The following is a 19,850-nucleotide window of genomic DNA, read 5'->3' on the forward strand; positions in this document are numbered from 1 at the left end:
AAAAGTCACAGCGAAAATTCAGCAGGCTGTGCAATATTTACTCAGCAAGGGTGCTCAGGCACTTACTCAAGGCTCAGACTTTGCAAATCCAAGGCCAGGTTGCCCAGGAATATAAATTGGTGCCGTTACCTTTAATGGAGCAGTGGGGATTTATGCCTGCAGAGCATTTACTCCTGTGAGTAAGAGGGAGGTCTGAATTAGGGAATAAACAGGTGAAAAAAAAAATTCCAAACGATATTAAACAAACAGGGAATTAGAATATCACTGCAATGCATTGCCCGTGGTTTTCTCGACATGATGAACCCATTCCTGGCTGGTGCATGATGCTACGACCCTGGTATTTTAATGGAGTTGCAGAGATTTGGTCCCCATCCTTATCTGGTCCTTGTGTCACAGCTGGTGTCATGAGTCACCAGAGGGAGTTCCGGATGCTCTGTGTTGAGGGAAGAAAGCCAACTGGCATTTCCTGAACAAAGACAGCAAGACATGAGTTGCACAATTTTTTAATTTTCTTTTAAAAAAAAAATTAAAAATAAACATTTAAAGAAAAAAAAAAAAAAGGATTGCACTGTTAGAGCATCTGCCTGTCAGTCTGTCATTTCCTCCCCACCAGCTTTTGAGCTCTGATTAATTTGACTTGGGTTTCATAAGGGATGGATATCTTAAGAATTATGAAATTCTTGGGCTGCTGAGGAATTTTCCGGAGTACTGATGTTTTTTTTCTGGTGAATTTATTTCTAAACTGGACCTTACTGAAGGGGAGCAAGGGCAAAAATGATTGCCTGATTTCAAATGAGTTTACTGATCTGAAAAATCTGGAGAGAAGTAGAGGAAGAGAAAGTTTGAAGTTAACCAAATAATCTATTTCAGAGCTTTTGAAAAAATTTTTTTTAAAATTTCAGTTCAGAAGAATGTTTAACTTCAAAATCTTAATGGAATTTGTAACAAAGTGTTAGAGAATGAAAACGTTTAAACTAGAAACGAACTGTTTGGGGAATTCCTGAAATAATGCACATTGATTACTGTAATAACAGTAACTAAAAATAACCAAAATTAAAAACCAAAAGGATTTGAGTTCTGAGCGAGTGTTCAAGAGTTAAGGGAGTTCTAGGGTGGGGACAAAAGTACTGAAATCATTCCTGGCTTGACATTAAATCTGTCCTGTTTTTTCTTGCTAGTTTTACAGTGGTTTGAATAAACTTTCTAATCTAGTCTGTGTTACAGCACATACTTTATAAACAGTTGGTGGTAAACACATGTTCCTAAAGAGAGGTGCAAGGTTTGCCATTAACATCACTGGTACCAAGATACATCCCTGAATTCCCTTTAACAAATCACCCCTTCTTTTCTTGCATTTCCTTTAAACGCTGCAATCTGTTAACAGGTTTCCAGCATCAAGGTTTCGGGATGCAGTTACTAGAGGACAGGGAGGAATTGGCTTTCTGCCTACAAGAAAAGCTTGTTAACTTTTTGTAAAAAGACCTGAACAGCCACCCAGAGGTCCTTGTACTGACTTCAGTGCCTGGCAAATTGGGTCCACGCCCTGCATCTAGCCAACAACAACCCTCTTCAGCCTTTAAAACAGTTGGTTATTTAAAAGACGTGGCTTTTTCTTCTAGCATTAAAAAGAAGTACTATGCAGTCTTGAAAGATAGCCCGGTCCATTGAATAATTGTGCAGGACAAGAGCAGTTCTCAAAGTGTTGCTATCAAAAGCAAGTGTAGTTCCCTACGGCTGGCTTTTGATTATTGATACAGCAGAGGGAAAGGTTCATTTAAATATAGAAATAAAAATCCACTATTAAAAAGGTTCAGCTACTTGCAGAAGGCTTTTTTTTTTTTTAGTAGTTTCTAATGTGGCTGCTTCCTTTAACACTTTAACCCTGAAAAAGGGCAACAAAACTAATACCTTCTAAATGCACTGTCAGAGCAGCTTTTTGCTTTTACAGTGGGCTGCTGTGTCCCAGCATGGTTTGAAAACTTCAGCTTCATCAAATCATCCTGATCACCACCCTCCCAACAAAGCTCTGAGTGTTGGCTTTCCAACTCGTTCAATTATGGTAGAACGTAGGCTCCTAACTTTGGCATTTTAGAAATTTTTGTCAGAGGGGACTTTCAGGGAACCTGGAGACCCCTAAAAATCCTGGTCCCACTTATCCTCTATTTTGCTGAGTATATCACACTACACTCTGTCTTTTCTTAGTCATTATATATATTATATATGTGATATACACTCTGTGTATATCACACACACTCTGTCCTTTCTTAGTTATTCAGAAAAGTGGTATAATAATATGTTGGTGCTGCTGTAATCCATCTCCTTTCTGCTCTCCTTCCCACAAGTTGCAGGTGTGTATCTGATGGTGGGGTGGGGAGAGCAGGATGAAGGAGCAACGGCCGAGGAAGGAATGAAAAGTGACATTGCATTATCCCGTCCTGATCTGAAGCCCGTAGAAAGAAATTAGGAAGTTTCCCCCTCATTTTGAGGGATGTTGGAACCTATAGCTCCCCGAAACAAGGTGCTACCAAAGTCAGTGGCTGTCAGCAGCAATATCAAGGAAAAAAAAAGAATTCTTCCCCATCACCTTTTTTTATTACTTCTTCCCCCTATCAAGGAGAGGCTTTGGAGCAAATGTCTGTTAGTATAACTGGCACATATATCGAATCTGCTTAGTCTGGGCTGTTAAGTAAGTTTAATTAATTTACTAAGTTAATGTTCCAATGCTAGCAACAAAGCATCATTGCAATCAGCTGGGTAGCAGGAATTGGAACCCCTAAATGAGCTCATTTTTTCACAGTTGGAATTAGGGACCAGTTAGCCAGTTGTGTGGTTTTTCCAATTTCTCCACTTGCCCTAAGGGAGTTGCAAGTTATTCATTCCCTATTGCTAAGTGTGAGTAAGACGGGGAGGGGGGGGGACAAGAACAAACCCTACTCCATGTAGGAGTCCATCTTTGATCCTAACACTGCTGATTCCCTGGCTGTTCTCTGCACTGATCTTCCTGCCTTGGTCCTCGAATGGCATTTTGCTGCTATTTGTAACAGTTTGGGGAAGCCAGAAAAGGCATCACTGAGAGATATTTACTGCATGTATTTTCATCCTGAGTGTGTGCAGATAAAGGGGGGAAAAACAAATAAACAATAAAAGAATGGAAACAAAATTACAGAAATTTGCAAAGTTTGACAAATGGTGGCCAGGAGTTGCCACAAGCTAATGGCTTGCAATGATTAATAAGAGTAAAAATAATTGCATTTCATTAAGATTGATGACACCCCATTTAACCTCCCTTCTCGTTTCAGCCCTAAAGTGGAAAGAGATGAAGTTCTCATCTATAATAGCTCCTGTAACATTACCATGGAAACTGAGGCAGAGATGGAGTGTGAGGGAGCTAATCAGCCAATTACCGCCAAGATTACTGAGATATGGAAAAACTGGGGCCAGAACACTCAGGTATAATCAAATCTTTTTTACAGACTGATTCAAACAGCTTAAAATTAAATTTGTAATATTGTGTACATTTAAAGGGAGGGCGGAAAAAAAACAATTTAGGCTGAGCTGCAGCAATATATAATATTAAATGCTTTCTAACTTTGAATAGCAGTTCTAATGCAGTGCAGCTGAATTAATGCTTAACTATGGTTAATCATGTATTTTATGAGACATAAATGAGCTTTAGCTTATTTTCTAGGCAATGTATATCTTTTTTAACACTCTCTATTTTTTTATATAAATTCAAAGTCTGTTCTGAAAGTGTTATTTTCTGTTACTTGAGCAGAAATTTTAGTCCGGAGACACAGTTTCAGCTCTCTGGCAGAGATTTAGCATTTGGGCAGCTCTGCTTATATTTGGTTTTTGCCCCTCTTCAGTATCTGAAGTAAAATGGGACAGTGTTCCCAGTGCTATGTGTGGGTATAGCAAGAGGGAAGACATCCATAAAGTGTTTATTACAGAAGCTATGATTCTGAACTAACATCATGATGAGGCTCCATGTCTAAAAATGTTCATTGCAAACCTAAAATGTCCTTTTAGAGTCCTTGGGGTGTTGCAGAGCTTTTATCATAGAATCATAGAACGGTTTGGGTTAGAAGAGACTTTTAAAGGTCATCTAGTCCAACCCCACTGCAATGAGCAGGGTGTTTTTTGGGGGTCTTGAGCTAAATTCTGGGTTGTGTCACCCATGAGAAGAAATTCAAAGACACTGGATCTTTGGGGAACATAAAATATCTCTTTTTCACCATCCTTTCCTAAATGAGCAGCTCCTGAGAAGTGATGGAAACCTTGCACATAGTGGTAGTGGGATGAGTTACACACCTCACTTATCAGACCAAATGCTGTACTTTGTCTCATAAACCAAATTATCATGCAATTGTCTTAGTATGGTTGAGACCTAGGAAACTGAAGTTTGTTTTTTTCAGGATTGATATTAAAGTTAACATGTAAATGTTTAACTCTGCAATGAAATTTCCTTTACTGTCTCCACCACTCCAGGAGTAGCTGCTGTGTCCTGGTAGAGTAATTTTGGTGTGTAGAATCTAGCATCAGATTCTAGACCTTTTACTAAAAGTCTCTATTTGCCCCGCAAATCTACTTTACGTGTGTGTTACTATTTCAGCAGAGTATTGTAAAATATAATTGCTTTCCTTTATTCTGCTGTTTTAAGTCTGTCCTTGGTCGGTGAAGGAATGTCACATGTAGCCTTTTACCTATTTGGGTTTTTTTGCTAGTTTTGCTACCAGGAACATGCCCAGGTAAGGAGAAAACCAAGCCAAAAAAGAAAACAAAATATCGCTAGTTGGCAACTGCAGGAGGTCAGCAAAGGGCAGTGCTCAGGTGAACATCAGATGAGGTGGTGACTACTCCTTTCATTCATATTTTCCTTCCCAAATGTGAGAAGGGCATCATCTACCACCCTGAAGACTGGGCTGTGGCTTAGAGGAGCTATTACCTGCTGTTGGCTGTGATCTGAACAGCTCGGCTGCGTCACGGGTCTCAGCGATGAGATGATGACAGGTTGTCTTTTGACTCAGGTAGGGGTAAGAATAAGAAGCAGTAGTGAGGTTTGTCCCCATAATGGCTCTTCTCCTCAGAGTAGGGAAAATGGAGGAAGCCTTAGGTGTCCTGAGTGAATGAATTCATTCAGGGAGAGCGGGACAAAACCAGCAGCACTTTCAGATCTGGGATTTGCTGCTGCTTAATGAAGCCAGCGGGCGTTTGGAATCATTTTATCCCTCTTCCCAAAACTGGCCTGGGTGAGCAGAGGTGGATGGGTGGGGAGTTCAGATAAATGGTTTCAATTTTGGTCCCTTTCTAGCTGACAGCATCCCGTTAAGATTTACGACCTGGTGCAGCATATGCATGCTTCACCGTAGAGGTTTAAATCATGTCATGTGAACTGGCCTTACCTTTCCAGTGGAAATAATGGTCCCCAGGTTCAGCACCAAGCAGTGAAATGCATTAATAGCACCACGTGTCTTAGGATAATGGTGCTATTAACAGGCAGCACAACTCTATGTACAAGTAATGGGACTGCATCTCTTTATAATAACATCTGGCACTTCTGTTGCACTCTCATGCAAGGATCTCAAAGCACTTCATTAAAAATAGGCCTGATCCATAGCGGTTTTCAGCATAGACACACTGCTCAGTGTTTTGTTTTCTGCTTACTCTTCTGCCAGCTGAACGGTGCCCAGGTTGGCTGAGAACTCAGGAGTGTCTTAGCACAGCTGGGCTTTGTGAGAGGGTAGGGGTAGAGATGATTAGATGATGATGGAGCCAGGATTTGCTCCAGGACGACACTGAAAGTAGGAAGAGGCATGGCAGAAAGGTTGACAGAGGCTTCTCAAGAGCATGAGATGAAAAGGCATTGGCAAGAAGAGAGAACAGCCTCGGTTCAGAACACAAAATTAAAAGAATCCAAACCTCAAAAGGCTGGTTTTAGGAACTTGAGTCTAAGGTAAAGTTATTCTTTTCTTCAGTCTTTATAAGACACCTAATAGGACCTGTCCATAATTCTAAAAATAATAAGGAAGAGAGTAATGTGATTAGTTGGGATTTGGTAAGTTGGAAATGGGGCAAACATAGACTGTGAACATGACAAGGTTTTGCAGCAGTATCCTGGTGGGAGAATGTTGGGCAGAAAGCTCCAGAGATGCCTGGGGAGGAGTCTGGTGGCTGTATGGGAGAGGCTGGGGACATGATACCCCCAGTAGCAGGAAACCAGACTCCATGGTGATCTCTTCCAGGTCTGTGTTTCTATGATGCTTTTAGCAGCCCTGTTAACAATAGCCCAGAGTGACAACTCAGTGACGTTGAAGAGGAATCCATGCATAAGGATCCTGGTCTACAGCAAGCGGCAAAGATGTCCATTAGCTTGATCTGCCTTCTTTGACCAGCAGGAGCCTTGTCCTGGAAATAGCCCATTTTTTACTTGCCCAACTCTGCAAGTATCCAGACAGTGAATTCACCCTGGATCTCTGTGTCAGCCTTACTAAAAATTGCATTAAATGTCTGTTGTAACTCATCTAAGAATCAGACCTTAGCCATGCTGGTTGGGTTTTGAATAACACTGCCAGACCCGTTCCTCCAAATTTCTGGTCACATCCAGAAATTATTATATGTATTCCCGTGTTTTTTCCTCACCGTCTGTTTGAATTGCAGGTGCATGTGTAAACCAGGGACACCAAAATTATCTGATGAGATTAGCAAACACAAGCACTCATTCTCAGTGAGTTAATGAGGTGGTTGTCATTTGAATTTCTTTTATTGTCTTAGATACAAAGAAACTCCAAATACCAGAAGATCATTTGTACCTAGATACAAACTCTTCACAGGTGCACTTTTTACTCCCATTTCTTTAGCTTCTTTTTTTTTTTCCTGATAAATACATATAAATATCTATTTTAATGCAAATTAAGAGTTCTAGATATCTTAATTTTGTATGATCTGCATGAGATAGCTAAGCTTAATTCTGCAGAGAAGAGAGCTCTTCCACCTCTGATTTCAACATAACTTTGCTTTAAAAATGGTCCATAGCTATCGTTGAAAGTTAGAAAGTTATTTTTTTATAATGCTGGCTGTCCTAATCATGTTGTGTGTGCTGCTCCCTTGAGTTACTCACTTGAATTTTTGGTCTGGGTTGAACCTCTTTGAAAACTTTTGGGTAGGATCTTCAGCGAGGAGAAAATGGCTGTATTTTCTGGGACCTGATGCAATATCCATCACTTGAGTTTTGTTCCTTCAAATCTGGTCTCCTAGCTGTTGCTTGCATGGTTACAAACTAAAGTGGGCTCAGGTCTGACTCTAGAGGACTCCCAAAATTTCTGGAAGTTTTAAGTTGCTGGCTGTAGATCTGTGACTTTCATGGCAGACTTAATGAAGTCTGAGTTCACCAACTTGGCCTTTTCCTTGGGTCTGGTCTGTGCCTGGTCATCCCCCAGAGAACAGCTTTTATGGACTTCTTCAGAAGCTGATTTAGGCCCTTACCTCACTTTGTGTTTTAAGTACTTGGCCCCTTATGACTTAATTAGGTCAGTAAGTAAGCAGCAGGCCTCTGCCCCACTGTTGCATTCGGCATCATTAGTGTTTGTAACTTACTCCATTATTATCTAAGGAAGAGTTGCGGAATTATTTTTATATCGGTATATAATGCAATTTAGCCTACTGGAAGGAGGGAGGGGGGAATGGGGAAAAAAAATCCAGCACCGATTGTATATCCCACAGGACTTAATTAGTTCACAGTTTCATGATACACTGGATAATGGGAAGATATGAATTAAATAATAAAGGGAAAAGAAAAGTTCTAATGCTCACTCAGTACCTGTCCACTTCCACCTCGGCTGCATAATGAGATGTCAGCTACCCTGACACTGATGAGACATGCAAAACACACTGATAACACGGGTAAAGGATGCTCATGGGAAGGTTTGACCAGGCTCGCATGTCTCCGAACCCATTATGCTTAGTGAGCCTTCAGATTATTATTCCAGATCACTGGACCAGACCTAATCATCATGAGAGCATGCTGTTTGAGCAGCGTTTCCCTGCTCCCACTTGCCCCCCTCCTCTGGCCCAGATGGGTGATATAACGTTCGTTGGAGGGCAGATGCCACGTATATTAAGTCAGTGGTAGGGAAGCTGAGCTGGTATACCAGTGAATCCTCTACAACCCAACCCCTCGAGGGGTCTCTATTAAGAAATAGAAGGCTAATAAAAAATAACTTGCTAGATAAAAAACGCCATCCTGGATTATGGGTCCGCCTGGGTATGCTGTGCTGCCTTTAGTTTGTTTTTAAATAGGGCATTAAGGGAAGGTCTTCAGACTAAAAAAGTAGCTTAGAGTATTGAGGATCTGTGAATTCTTAGCAAGGTGATTGATACCGGGATAACTACCTTGTTCACTTCTCAGAAAAATAAAAAGTAAATTAAAAACCCCATAAAAGCTGTGTTTGAGATGTGCACATTCACCTAAGAGACCCTTGCTGTTCAGCTTCCACTTAATGTAATCAGCACTAGCTCCCCAAATCCCTTGGATTCCTCTGCAGATCTTAGAATAATTCTTTTCCTTCTTATTTTTTCTCCTTATTTTCCCCGTTTACCATCTCTCTGGACGCCACAGTATTTGGAGGTGAGGCAGGAGATGAGATAATTTTGCCCATTGAAGATATTTGGTGCTTTATATAGGTGGCAAATCCAAGATTGATGCTGAATCTCTTGATCCTGCTGTCTGTCTGTAAGGGTTACAAGTGATGGGAGGTGACTCTCCCTTCCAGGGCCAACAGGCTCCTTGTGCTCCACGTGGTAGATGTGTGATGCCCTTTCACTCCCATTTTAGTGCCATCCTCACGCTGTGTAGATGTTTGATGGGTGTATTTTTGAGGGTGAAGTGCTCACAGTTGGTTGCCCCTGCTTGTAGACATGTGTGGGCCTCCAGTCAATGGGCAGATATTTTTGTAAGTATTTTCAGTTTAAAAATTAATTAAATAAAATTGAGTAACTTCAGTAAAGCACCAGTGCCTAAGGCTGAAGGTGGGGTTTCATTTCTCAAGCTTCTTTGCCTTCAGAGCCTTGGTGCACTCTAATTCCTACGCTGTCCCCTTTTGGTACCCTTTGACCATCTGTCTTCACCTGCCCTCCTTCTCCTATGCCGTCTTTTTATTTCTGGAGCAGCAAAAGATGCCAGAAAGGGCAAATGACTCCCTCTCTGCCTTCTCCAAAGCTTCCCTGTCTTGTAATGCTCGTGAAGAGAACCACTGCACCAATCTGAGCCTGGTTAAGCAGGGTATGGATGAAACATGCCGCCTACGAGGATGGATGAATCCTTGTTGGAGTTGGAGGCCCATGAATGAGCCCTGGCACCATGTGTTAGTAGAGATACTAGAGTTTTCTTCACTGAAAGGGTTGTCAAGCATTGAAAGCACTGCCCCAGGAAGTGATTGAGTTGCCATCCCTGGAGGTATTTAAAAGATGGGTAGATGTGGTGCTGAGAGACATGGTTCAATGGTAGCTTGGCAGTTCTAGGTTAAGAGGTGGACTTGATAATCGTAACAGTCTCTTCCAACCAAAATGATTCTATGACTTCCATGATGGGGCTACCAGGTCTGTTATTGCTCCCCCTTGGTGCAGGGGAAGCAGTGCCACCTGCCCTTGGTTGGTGTATTGTGGGGATGGATGTTAAAAGGTGCTTCAGAGCAGCTTTTCTTCCTCACTCTCCTTACCTTAAAAAATTTATAGTGGAAGCAACAGAGCAGATTTCAGCTTGTAGCTTGTTTGTAGCTCCCCTCTTCTCAACTTGAGGGAGAATTGGAATAAAATATGATATTTCATTCCTGTGTATCCCTTTACCTATCATAAACCCCAGATCCCTGTATTTGGACATAGGGATCACATCTCACAGAGGCTGGGGAATAGTTTCCTTTGATTACAGCTTGTTAGGAAGCATCCTGATAGCACCTGACATTATGGTGGCTTGGGCTTTGAGTAGGGTTCTTGGGTGCTTTGGCAGTACAAATAGCCTTTATGCAGGATGGGATGTCAGAAGTAGGACTAGATAAAATTATTCTAAAATATTGTGTGTGTGTTTTTTCATAAACATGCATTTTTTTTACAGCCCAACAAACCCACCCTTGCATCTCCATGTTTCCTATTTCTTAACCTCCTTGCTTGGTGACAGTGATATTTTCGGGGGTGGGGGGAAGGCAGAGAATGCAACAAAGCCAACCCAGGTTTGCAAGCCTCACAGAAAAGAAATGGTGGAGTCCATAACGATCTAATAAAAATAAAAGCACAAAGTCAGTCTTGGGTCTTGGGGTGTGGATACTATCAGAGCAGAGAGAGGGACCATCTGCAAGGTTGTTAAGATGTAGAGAACCAAGATGGCCTCCACAGTAACCACAGGCAATGTGAAGAGATAAATGGTTGACCCGAGCCCGTGTCAGGCTAGGATTGATGCCACTATCAGCCCTAGTGCCTTTGCAATGATTTTTTAAAAAATCTCTGATAGAGTGTGTTATCTAGTTACTGGCACGAGGGCAATAGCCTGGAGGCAGCGTGGAGGAGGGGGGAGGAAGAAGGAGAGGAGGAGAGAGAGAGAAAGAAAAAAAGGTCATTCCAGGAGGACAATCTCTGTTGGACTAAATGAGAAAATAAGGGCCTTGGTCTGAAAGGGGGAGGTAAATAAATAAATAATAAAAAAAAGTGGCTGCTAGGTGTGTGAGAAAAGGATAAGCAAAATTGCTTCTCTTTCTTTCTTTCTCGGTTTTTCTTTTTTCTTTATTTTCCTTTTCTTTTATTTTCTTTTTTTTTTCTTTTTTCTTTTTTTTTTTAATGGGATCAGCCTTGGGCTGCAATGGGAAATTTAGGAGATGTGCTTGTGGTGTGGCAATTGTGGGTTTTTTTCATTTACTTTAACTTTTTCCTTCCTGATTTGAAGTTTAACTCTTTCCTCTCCTGCTGTCGGAGCAAAAACCAAGGGCTGAACTGCAGCTTTCTTTCCCCACCACCCCATTTTGAACAACATCTTGAGGGTTTTTTCGATCCCACCATCTTTCTAGTGTCTCTGAGGAGGTTGCTTCTTAAATTGTACGTGCCTTTCCAGGGAGCATCTTCTCCCCATCACTCATACTGCTGCACTAGAGGTGGGTTGGGAGTTACCCCCAGGATAGGATGCCAGTCCCCCACCCTGGCACACCACACCACATCAAAGCATTTCCACTCACATTTAAATGCACCTGTGTGAAATCAGAACTGAGCATGACTCGGTTTAATTAGTGCTGTTTTCCTTCTCCCCCCGCTCTGTTTATTCCTGCTCCGAACCCTTAAAGGAAACACAGATTCAGAGTGAAAAGTGTCACTTTGGAGGTGTTCCTCCAGGGAACAGAAAGCAAGTCTTTCCCTTCCTGCACAAAGAGAAGGCTCAAATTAAGGTCAGGAGGGTGCAGGGAAGCCTTCCTGGGGGACTGTGGGTGCATTTTCTCTCCTCTTGCTCCCAGGCTCTTGCACGAAGTTTTGCTACCACCCTCTGAGGAGATTGTTTCTTAAATTGTACGTGCCTTTGCAGGGAGCCCTCTTCTCACCATCATTCATACTGCTGCACTAGAGGTGGGTTGGGAGTTACCCCCAGGATAGGATGCCAGTCCCCCACCCTGGCACACCACACCACATCAAAGCATTTCCACTCACATTTAAATGCACCTGTGTGAAATCAGAACTGAGCATGACTCGGTTTAATTAGTGCTGTTTTCCTTCTCCCCCCGCTCTGTTTATTCCTGCTCCGAACCCTTAAAGGAAACACAGATTCAGAGTGAAAAGTGTCACTTTGGAGGTGTTCCTCCAGGGAACAGAAAGCAAGTCTTTCCCTTCCTGCACAAAGAGAAGGCTCAAATTAAGGTCAGGAGGGTGCAGGGAAGCCTTCCTGGGGGACTGTGGGTGCATTTTCTCTCCTCTTGCTCCCAGGCTCTTGCACGAAGTTTTGCTACCACTTTTCTGTTTAATCATGCCATTCTAATTGACTCCTTTGATGTTTATGAACTTTTGGAGGGGGAAGGATTGTCTGCAGTTGAAAGTGTGGCTCTGGTTCTCCATCTGTGGGACTTTCTCAATCAGGGGGAAGGGGATGGGGGTGTTTGATGCCTGGATTTGTGCTGGGGTGTATGGCTCTGGGTGAAGTCAGAGGGAAGGTTTCTCCATCTCCCCATCTTGAATTCAACTGGAAAAGGGCTGAATTTGGAAACACACACAGCCCAGACTTGATGTTCTTCTGCACTGGAGCATGGCTTTATGCACAAGAGGGTGCTAGGTGTGAGGTGGGCTGAAGATGCTTTCATACACTTGCATCACTAACACTGGATTCTGCCACACGTTTAACTTTGTGTCCTCCTTCCAATACCAAACAAAGCAATACTGTGGACTTCATGTCCCACACAGGATGTTTCTGTGGAGCAGGTGTGTTGGCTAACCTACAACCACTTCCCAAATGTGTCTGGGGCTTGATTCGGTCCTAAGCAAGGGCCAGGCATGTGGTCACCTGGTCTGAAAAGTCAGTTGGAAAAATTTGGTCTTGCAGTAAACTACTGGTAGTGATGGAAAGATAATCATCTTGTATCATGGTTTCTTCTGTGTTCAGACTTTAGAGTAAGGAGTAAAAAGTAGTATTTGTTGTGGTAGGTTTTTTCAAGTTTGGTTTTTCTCCCATTTTGTTACTGTTAGCGCTATCACAAGGTTTTTCATAGATCAAACAGTGTGAACTACGTCTACAGTTACAGGACAAATTAATTGCTGTGTTATTTCAGTTCAGAAAGTGTTTATTGAAATAAATTTAAGAAGTAATTGCTGCAGCAGGAGGAAAAAACTAGCATGTTCAAGCTCTGTGCCACAATTAATCTAATAGAGCTTTCATTCTGTCTTTAAGGAAAGGGTTAATTTTATGTGACGGCCAGTAAAAACAAGCTGTTTTCATGATGAGTGTGTAATAGCCGGGTGATAGACTGACTTAACAACTGCTTGCTAAATGCTGGGTACCTTTTCCTGATTGGCAGCTCTGTAAGTAGAAGCCCCTCATCTCCAATCTGTCCTTGTGAATAGCTGCAGAGCAAAGGACTTGATTAAGGGATCGTAAGGCTACCTCATAAAAACTAGCAAATAATTGCAACAGTGATGGGAAGGAGAGGAGGGGACCAAGAACTCTGTGGTCCCCGTGAAGAAAAGCAGACATCCCAGGGCAGGGAAGCATCAGGTGAAGTGGACATTATAAACACTTTCCCATGAACGCTGCCTCTTCTCAATAAAGCAGCAGTTTAGCCCGTCTATGGCTTTAACAAAATATTCCCAGTTAACTCCATGGGTGGTGCAGGGCTGGGAGCTGTTAGCTCATATTCAGTTAAATTTCAAATGTCAGAGCTCATTAGCGGTGATTTTAGCCAAAGACAGTTTGTGAGGAGCTCAGTAAATTTGACTTCCTCAAATAAAATTGAGGAAAGAGATTGCCGTTTTGCTTATTGATTTATTTTCCTGCTTTCACACATCTTCTTTGGGTCTGTGATTCTGATCAAGGGTCAGGCTCAGCTTCACCCACTTAGGGATTATGTTTCCTCTCTCTTTCACACACGCTCTCTCACTATTTCACTCTCTAATTCTCATTTATTTGCCTTCTTTCCTCCTGAATTAACCTGTGTTTGGTGAATGGAAGGTGCAGTTTTTGCTTTCAGTGTTGAGGAGAACCTTTCCCTGAGTTCACCAGCAAGCCCATGGGCACATACAGCTAGGCAGCATGGCTTTACGTTTCCAGACTGAACTCTACTAAGCTGGGTCAAGAGGTATGAAACAATTCTGTATTAATTGGAGAGATGACTCAGCTACCAGCAAGCCTACATGGGCACATACAGCTAGGCAACATGGTTTTTTGTGTCCAGACTGAACTCTACAAAGCTGGGTCAAGAGGTATGAAAAAATTCTGTATTAATTGGAGAGATGACTCAGCCAAGATCTGTCTATGTTTTTCTGTTCCTGGGACTTAGCTCCTTGTTTTCTTGAACCCCTCTGTGCCAAATAAATTGGTGCAGAAGAAGTTGCTGGGCAGTTGGTGTTGCTCTTCAGCGTCCTTTTGGGAGCCCTACTGGGGGTCAGAATAGAGGTGAGTCGGGGAATGGAGCCATTGGAGATAAAAATGTGGCTTCAAAGCTGAGATGGCCCAGGCAGTGCTGCAGAAACGGAGATTTTCCATGCAGGAAGGACTGCAGTCACTAGTCACCAGCATGGCCACAAGCCAGTGTTCATTTTCAGATCTGGGAGAGGCAATTGATGGATTGCCAGGTGCCTGGGGGATTTGAAGGCAGGTACCATGGGGTAACAATTTTGGGTGAGTTTCTCCAGGTGGTGACAGCCAGAAGCAGATAGGTCTTTTTGGATTTGGACCGAGGCACTTCCACCTCCTGTATGTACATCCTCATTTGGGTATGTACCCTAGTATGGTACCCATCTCTCCCTGAAATCAAATCTGACTTTGGAAAACGCTACTAGGCACCCATTTGCATCCTTAAGTGCTTGAATGTATTCAGATACGGGGGTAAGGATGTGCCAGCAAGGGTTCTTGGGAAAGGGACTCTGGATTTCATGTCCTGCCAAGCAACTAACAGGCAGACAAACGTGTGTGTGGGACGCAGCTGGTGAAAGCCACGGAGTGTACATTATTTCAAGGGATCTGCATTCCCAACAAAGATGAGCTATTAGAGCCCTGCTAGATAGAGGGATGGCTTCATAGCTCAAACAGCAGCAGTTTGTGCTTTCAACTCAAAGGGCCCTCAGTTCCGCAGGCAGCGTGTTGGTCGAGAGGTTCTCTCTCACGCTAGCCTCTCATCTTCTTGTCTCGTTAAAACGAAGTTTGGGCTAAAATCTCTTGAAATCACAAGAGTGGTTACTGTCCCGTACCGTGTGTGATGCCGCTCTTCAGCGGAGGCGTAGCTGTTGATGGCACAGTGGTTCAGTACAAAGTGCACAAAATTAACTTCAGCTGCCTTCTGGCCTCTGTTGCGGTGCTGTCTGCACCCTCGCTGAAATCGCCTCTATCATGTGCCACTGTGAGCTCAAACTACTGAAAAAACCATAAAGTTAAATAGATGGAAGCACTGTTCCATTGAGAACCAGTTCTAAATTTAGCTGTGTAAAATAAATGTATTAAAGTGTACGTATCTGCTGCAGACATGTCCTCATTTGGAAGGCGTCTTGCGTCAGGCAAGTTCTCCTATGTTTGTGCAGCTCCTTGCACAGTAGGATCTGAGGGTTTATCTGGATTTATGGCAATTAAATAGATACTCTCGACTGCAGGAAAAATTGCATGGGTGTTCCCCGTCTTCTAAATGCCACTTAATGCTCAGATTCCCATTAGCACTTGGCAAATTCAGCTCAAAGTGGCAGTGCAAAGGTAGCCATCTCCCTAGCCGTGATAGCCCAGTGTTACCCTATTGCTTATGTGACCTTTTCTGTAAGAGTCCCATCTTCACCTTTTTACCTTTCTGGCAGATAAGTGTTTTTGATGATGACAATAAAGATACCACAAAGCACTTTTATTCTTGGTTGCCCCATCTGGGCTGTGCGTTTGATCCGAATGGCCCGGCGTTCCAGTCAGATTGCACTATCAGATGGAGCTGGCTCTATTTCCTGCATTATTCTTCCTGGCTGTACCACATTATGCAATTATGTTTGCATTTAAACCTGAGCACTTACCTGTAATGATGCTGTAGTTCAGTCCATGATACATTACAGCAGTAGATAATGCATACAGATAGGCTAAGAAAGCATGTTGTTGATGTGCTAAAACTAAACAGGACATTGCATTTGAAAGCGGGCTCTGAAAGCTCGCGGATTAGGCTGAGCCCTTCAAAAAGCTTGCATTATTGAAATAACAGGCGTGCAGGGTGAAACCTTCTCCCTGCTGGGCAGGTAGAGGATTGAAAGAGCAGTGCAGGCTTCCCCAGTGCTGCCCTTCGGTCTTCATCTCAGAAACCTGCCACCGGCACTGCTGGTTGCTGCCACCCGCTCCTCCAGGAGCAGGATGGATGCTGGAACCCCCAAATCCCACACCCCTATAGCAATTAAGTGTGGGGAAGTTTAAAAGACAGACTGTGCCTCCCTAGCTGTAGAGAGGTTGGTGCTGGTCTCTTCTCACAGGTAATTAACGACAGAAGGAGAGGGAACATCTTCAAGCTCCAACAGGGTAGATTTAGACTGAACATTAGGAAGGAATTTTTCACTGAAAGAGTGGTCGGGCATTGGAACAGGCTGCCCAGGGAGGTGGTTGAGTCACCATCCCTGGATGTGTTTAAGGGACGTTTAGATGGGATACTGAGGGATATGGTGTAGGGGAGGACTTTGTAGAGTAGGGTAGATGGTTGGACTCAATGATCCCAAGGGTCTCTTCCAACCTCAATGATTCTGTGATTCTATGATTCTATGCTGGCCAAGCCCTTTACACCTGCTCTTATCCCTACGTTGTGGATGTAGCCTTAGGGGACAGATTCTGACCAGTTCTATGCTGGCCAAGCCCCTTACACCTGCTCTTATCCCTACGTTGTGGATGTAGCCTTAGGGGACAGATTCTGACCAGCTGGTTTGCATTACTGCTCTGTTGTAAACACACCTGGGATGGTTTAGGTGGTGCACAGTAGCTGGTCCTTGGCTGCCAGTTCTGAGGATGATGGTCAGTATTTAAGTGTGCCAAGGCAGGTAGTCACTAACCCTCCTTTAGGACTTCACTTCTGACACATAAAGTGGAGACTTTAGTAACTTACCTTCCTCTACACCGCAGGGTACTGCACTGGAGTTGCCCAGATTTCAGAGTAATAACTTTCCTTCCCAGCCTGGGAAGGAGGAAAGCTGTACAGCCCAAAGAAATTCCTGTATGCCTATTCTGGTCCCCTCTCTCAGATAGTCTTACTTTAAAAATACTTTTTAAACAGGTGAAAAAGATCAGGCAAAATGTTTTGGTGAAGCTGCTGCAGTGATTCAGCAGAAATCCAACCTGGTGCAGCCAGCCATGAATTTTCCTTGTGGGATAAGGAAGCAATGTCCTCCTGCTACACAAGGTATCAGCAATCACATCAGGTTTGCCTTCAACAAAGGAGGGATGGCAACCTATAGTTTTCCTAGCAGGTTGCTGCTTCCATAATGCTCTGGAGGGCTGTGGATGGAAGGAGCCATGTCTGGGCGAGTGTCCTCCTGTTTGTTTGAAAGAGAAGGTACACAGGTGATAAGACAACAGTAGCACTTACAAAGCCTCTTACTTTTCAGTTGGGTGCCCCTTAAAATGTTCTTTAGTGATAACAGAGGTTTTAATGGACCAATACTCTGATGATAGCAAGTGTCATTCAAGGTATACCTGAACCTCTTAATAAAACAGTTTAAAAATATTGAAGAATAGAAGAAACGTGGCCAGTTATAGTCACTTAAGTGGCTCTGCCGCTTTGACTGAGGAGATGTAGATGCATATATGGCAGTATCAGTGTTTGTCCTTGGACTCTGTGGTTTTGCTGTCCGTGTGCTTTATTTTATGCATAGGATGTAGCAAGTTGCAGCCTTCATGCAGGACTTTCTCTCTTCAAAGCACTTTTCAGTCTTTGCCTTGTAAATCACTGCAGACCCCTCGCAAACCAGGTTTGCGTTGGAGATGGGTTTGTGCACCAGCTCACTTGTATTCCCTGCATCCCCACAGGAGTGTTGGGAGAGTCAGGGGCTGGATCCCACACCAGTGTTCTCCCCTCCAGCCCACCCTTGTAGCTGATTTGGGACCCTCAAAAGGGTTTGTATTTTTTCTCCTGCCTGACCCCAAAACCCCAACATCATCATCAAATCTCTTGTTGGGGTTCACCAGCCTCATTCCTCCTGCCTCACTTACTCTAGTGCTCATTCAGAAATCCTTCTTGCTGACACAAAAGCACGTAGTTTGATTTATTTTCTGGAAAATTGTGAACTTAATCTTTGTATTTGCAATATTTCTTCTCAGATTAGTTAAAGTGAGTCAAGATGCTTCAATTGTGAGACAGTATTTGCACAGTGCACACTGCAAAGGCCAACACAGCCACCAGACTTGGCTATTCCGCTTGTGTAAACAACTTGATGTTGCAATTTTCTCATTACCATTAAATTGCCATTTTTAATTTGTCTCAGAAGCCTTCATCCTTTGAGAAATCACTGGTTGAGAGAGATGTGTAAATTATGTGTGCCCTTTAACTGCGCTCTGGAAAGGGAAAACCAGTCGTGTTGTATCTAAACTGGAAGATTGCACTGAATTCCCCAATGTGTTTACATGCACAGGATTTTCATGCAAGTTGGCCTTGCAATTAAAACCCTGCACTGGGATAGTTTCCACTGAAATAAATGGTCTCTGAATATCAGGCCATAAATGAACATTTGGAAGACTCTTGTGAATTAGCAATGATTTGCTGTAGACAAAATCTGCGTTTTGTGAAACAGGGCTCTTCATGGGCTCCAAGACATTTCCTCTGCTTCCAGGGTGTCTTCCTTAATATTTGAAGTTGAGATTTCTGATTCTAGGATTGACCTCCCGCCTCAGCTCCCAAAAAAGGCCTGAGAGACACAAGAGCAACAGTTCGGGCCTCACATGAGCGTGGTAAATAGACCTGGACCTTCCTATGGGTCTCGAGGTTTGTTTAATTATGGAGCAGCTTAATACTGGTCATATATCCCCACTACTTGGTATTTTACCTTGTATTTGGGTGAGTTTTGCTGCCTGTGTACAGGAAGCTGACTCGTGCTATATCTGGGACGTGCAGACCCTGACAACAGCAATGTCTCTTCAATACCCTCCCTATGAAAACACCATTAGATCTAACTAATACTCCATGTCCTTAATTAAATACCTCTGGTGCAAAGAGCCTTACCTTCTGTGCTTGGAAATTGCAGTGATTACTCCCCTGCTGGAAAAGTCTTTTTTTTGGTGGTTGTTTTTTGAGTGATTTTGCTGGTTTAGTTGTTTGGATTTTTTTTTTTTTTTTTAAACAGGAATTAAGCTGTTCCTCATGCCATTGTCCAGTTGCAAATTGGCCTGAGACTGACTTGTGCCATGGGCTCTGACCTCCGAAACTGCCCACTCATTTTTTTTCTAAACTAATCAGCTAGATGAACTATTTACAGTTGGCTTTTGGGTCTTCTCACTGCTTTTGCGGCTGCCCCTGTCTGAGTAATTAATGACAGCGTGGCTTGTTTATGGTCTTGACTTACTAATGCTGTTGGCTGCAAATGCATTTTTACCTCTGGGACGTGCCAGTTTCCTGGTTCTAGTCCCACCTCGCCAGCCCAGGTCAATTTTTTGTGTGTAAACAGATTTATCCTGTAATAGTTGGAGAGAGACTAGGGTCATTCATCAGTCCCGTAGAGAACATGTCCAGCCAGATTCTTCCCTTCTTATGCTTATGCAACTCAGCAGAAGTCAGAAAGATTCCTGCAGGACAGCTAAAAGTAAAAAAAAAAAAAAAAAAAAAAAAAAAAAAAAAAAATCATGTTTTCTTTTTAATCCAGGGATATCCAGCCTCAATTAGAAATAAAATTAGAAATAAAGGTATTGCATAATACCCTTTATGTCCAGCCACAAGATCAGCCCTGATCCTTGTTGTATAAATGTTTATGGGAATAATTAATGAAGGAACTATTGCATAGTTCTCTCGGGTAAGAAGAGATATTACATGGCAACAGATGATGCAGATAGTCATAGAAATATCACATTATGGCCTTGGAAAGGGTTTCTTGAGTTATATTCCAGGGCTGTTTTGGGCAATCATTGGCCAAGAGTGCCAGTTCAGAGGGGAAAAAACTGTTTGTTCTCCTACTACCTTGGGAAACCTCTT

General features: G+C 42.9%; 1 protein-coding gene across 1 annotated transcript in view; it reads left to right on the forward strand.

The window, feature by feature from the left end:
* The window catches only part of LOC106891668 (fibrocystin-like), a gene marked incomplete at its 3' end in the record, with an annotated part of 118,113 nt that overhangs the window by 25,497 nt on the left and 72,766 nt on the right, over positions 1–19,850 (forward strand). The window contains exon 12 of the mRNA XM_014948378.1: positions 3,300–3,450. Coding sequence (XP_014803864.1) covers positions 3,300–3,450 — 151 coding nt within the window. The remainder of the gene's footprint in view (positions 1–3,299; positions 3,451–19,850) is intronic.

Source organism: Calidris pugnax, unplaced genomic scaffold, assembly GCF_001431845.1.
Source record: "Calidris pugnax isolate Ruff unplaced genomic scaffold, ASM143184v1 scaffold140, whole genome shotgun sequence".
NCBI classification, from domain to species: Eukaryota; Metazoa; Chordata; class Aves; order Charadriiformes; family Scolopacidae; genus Calidris; species Calidris pugnax.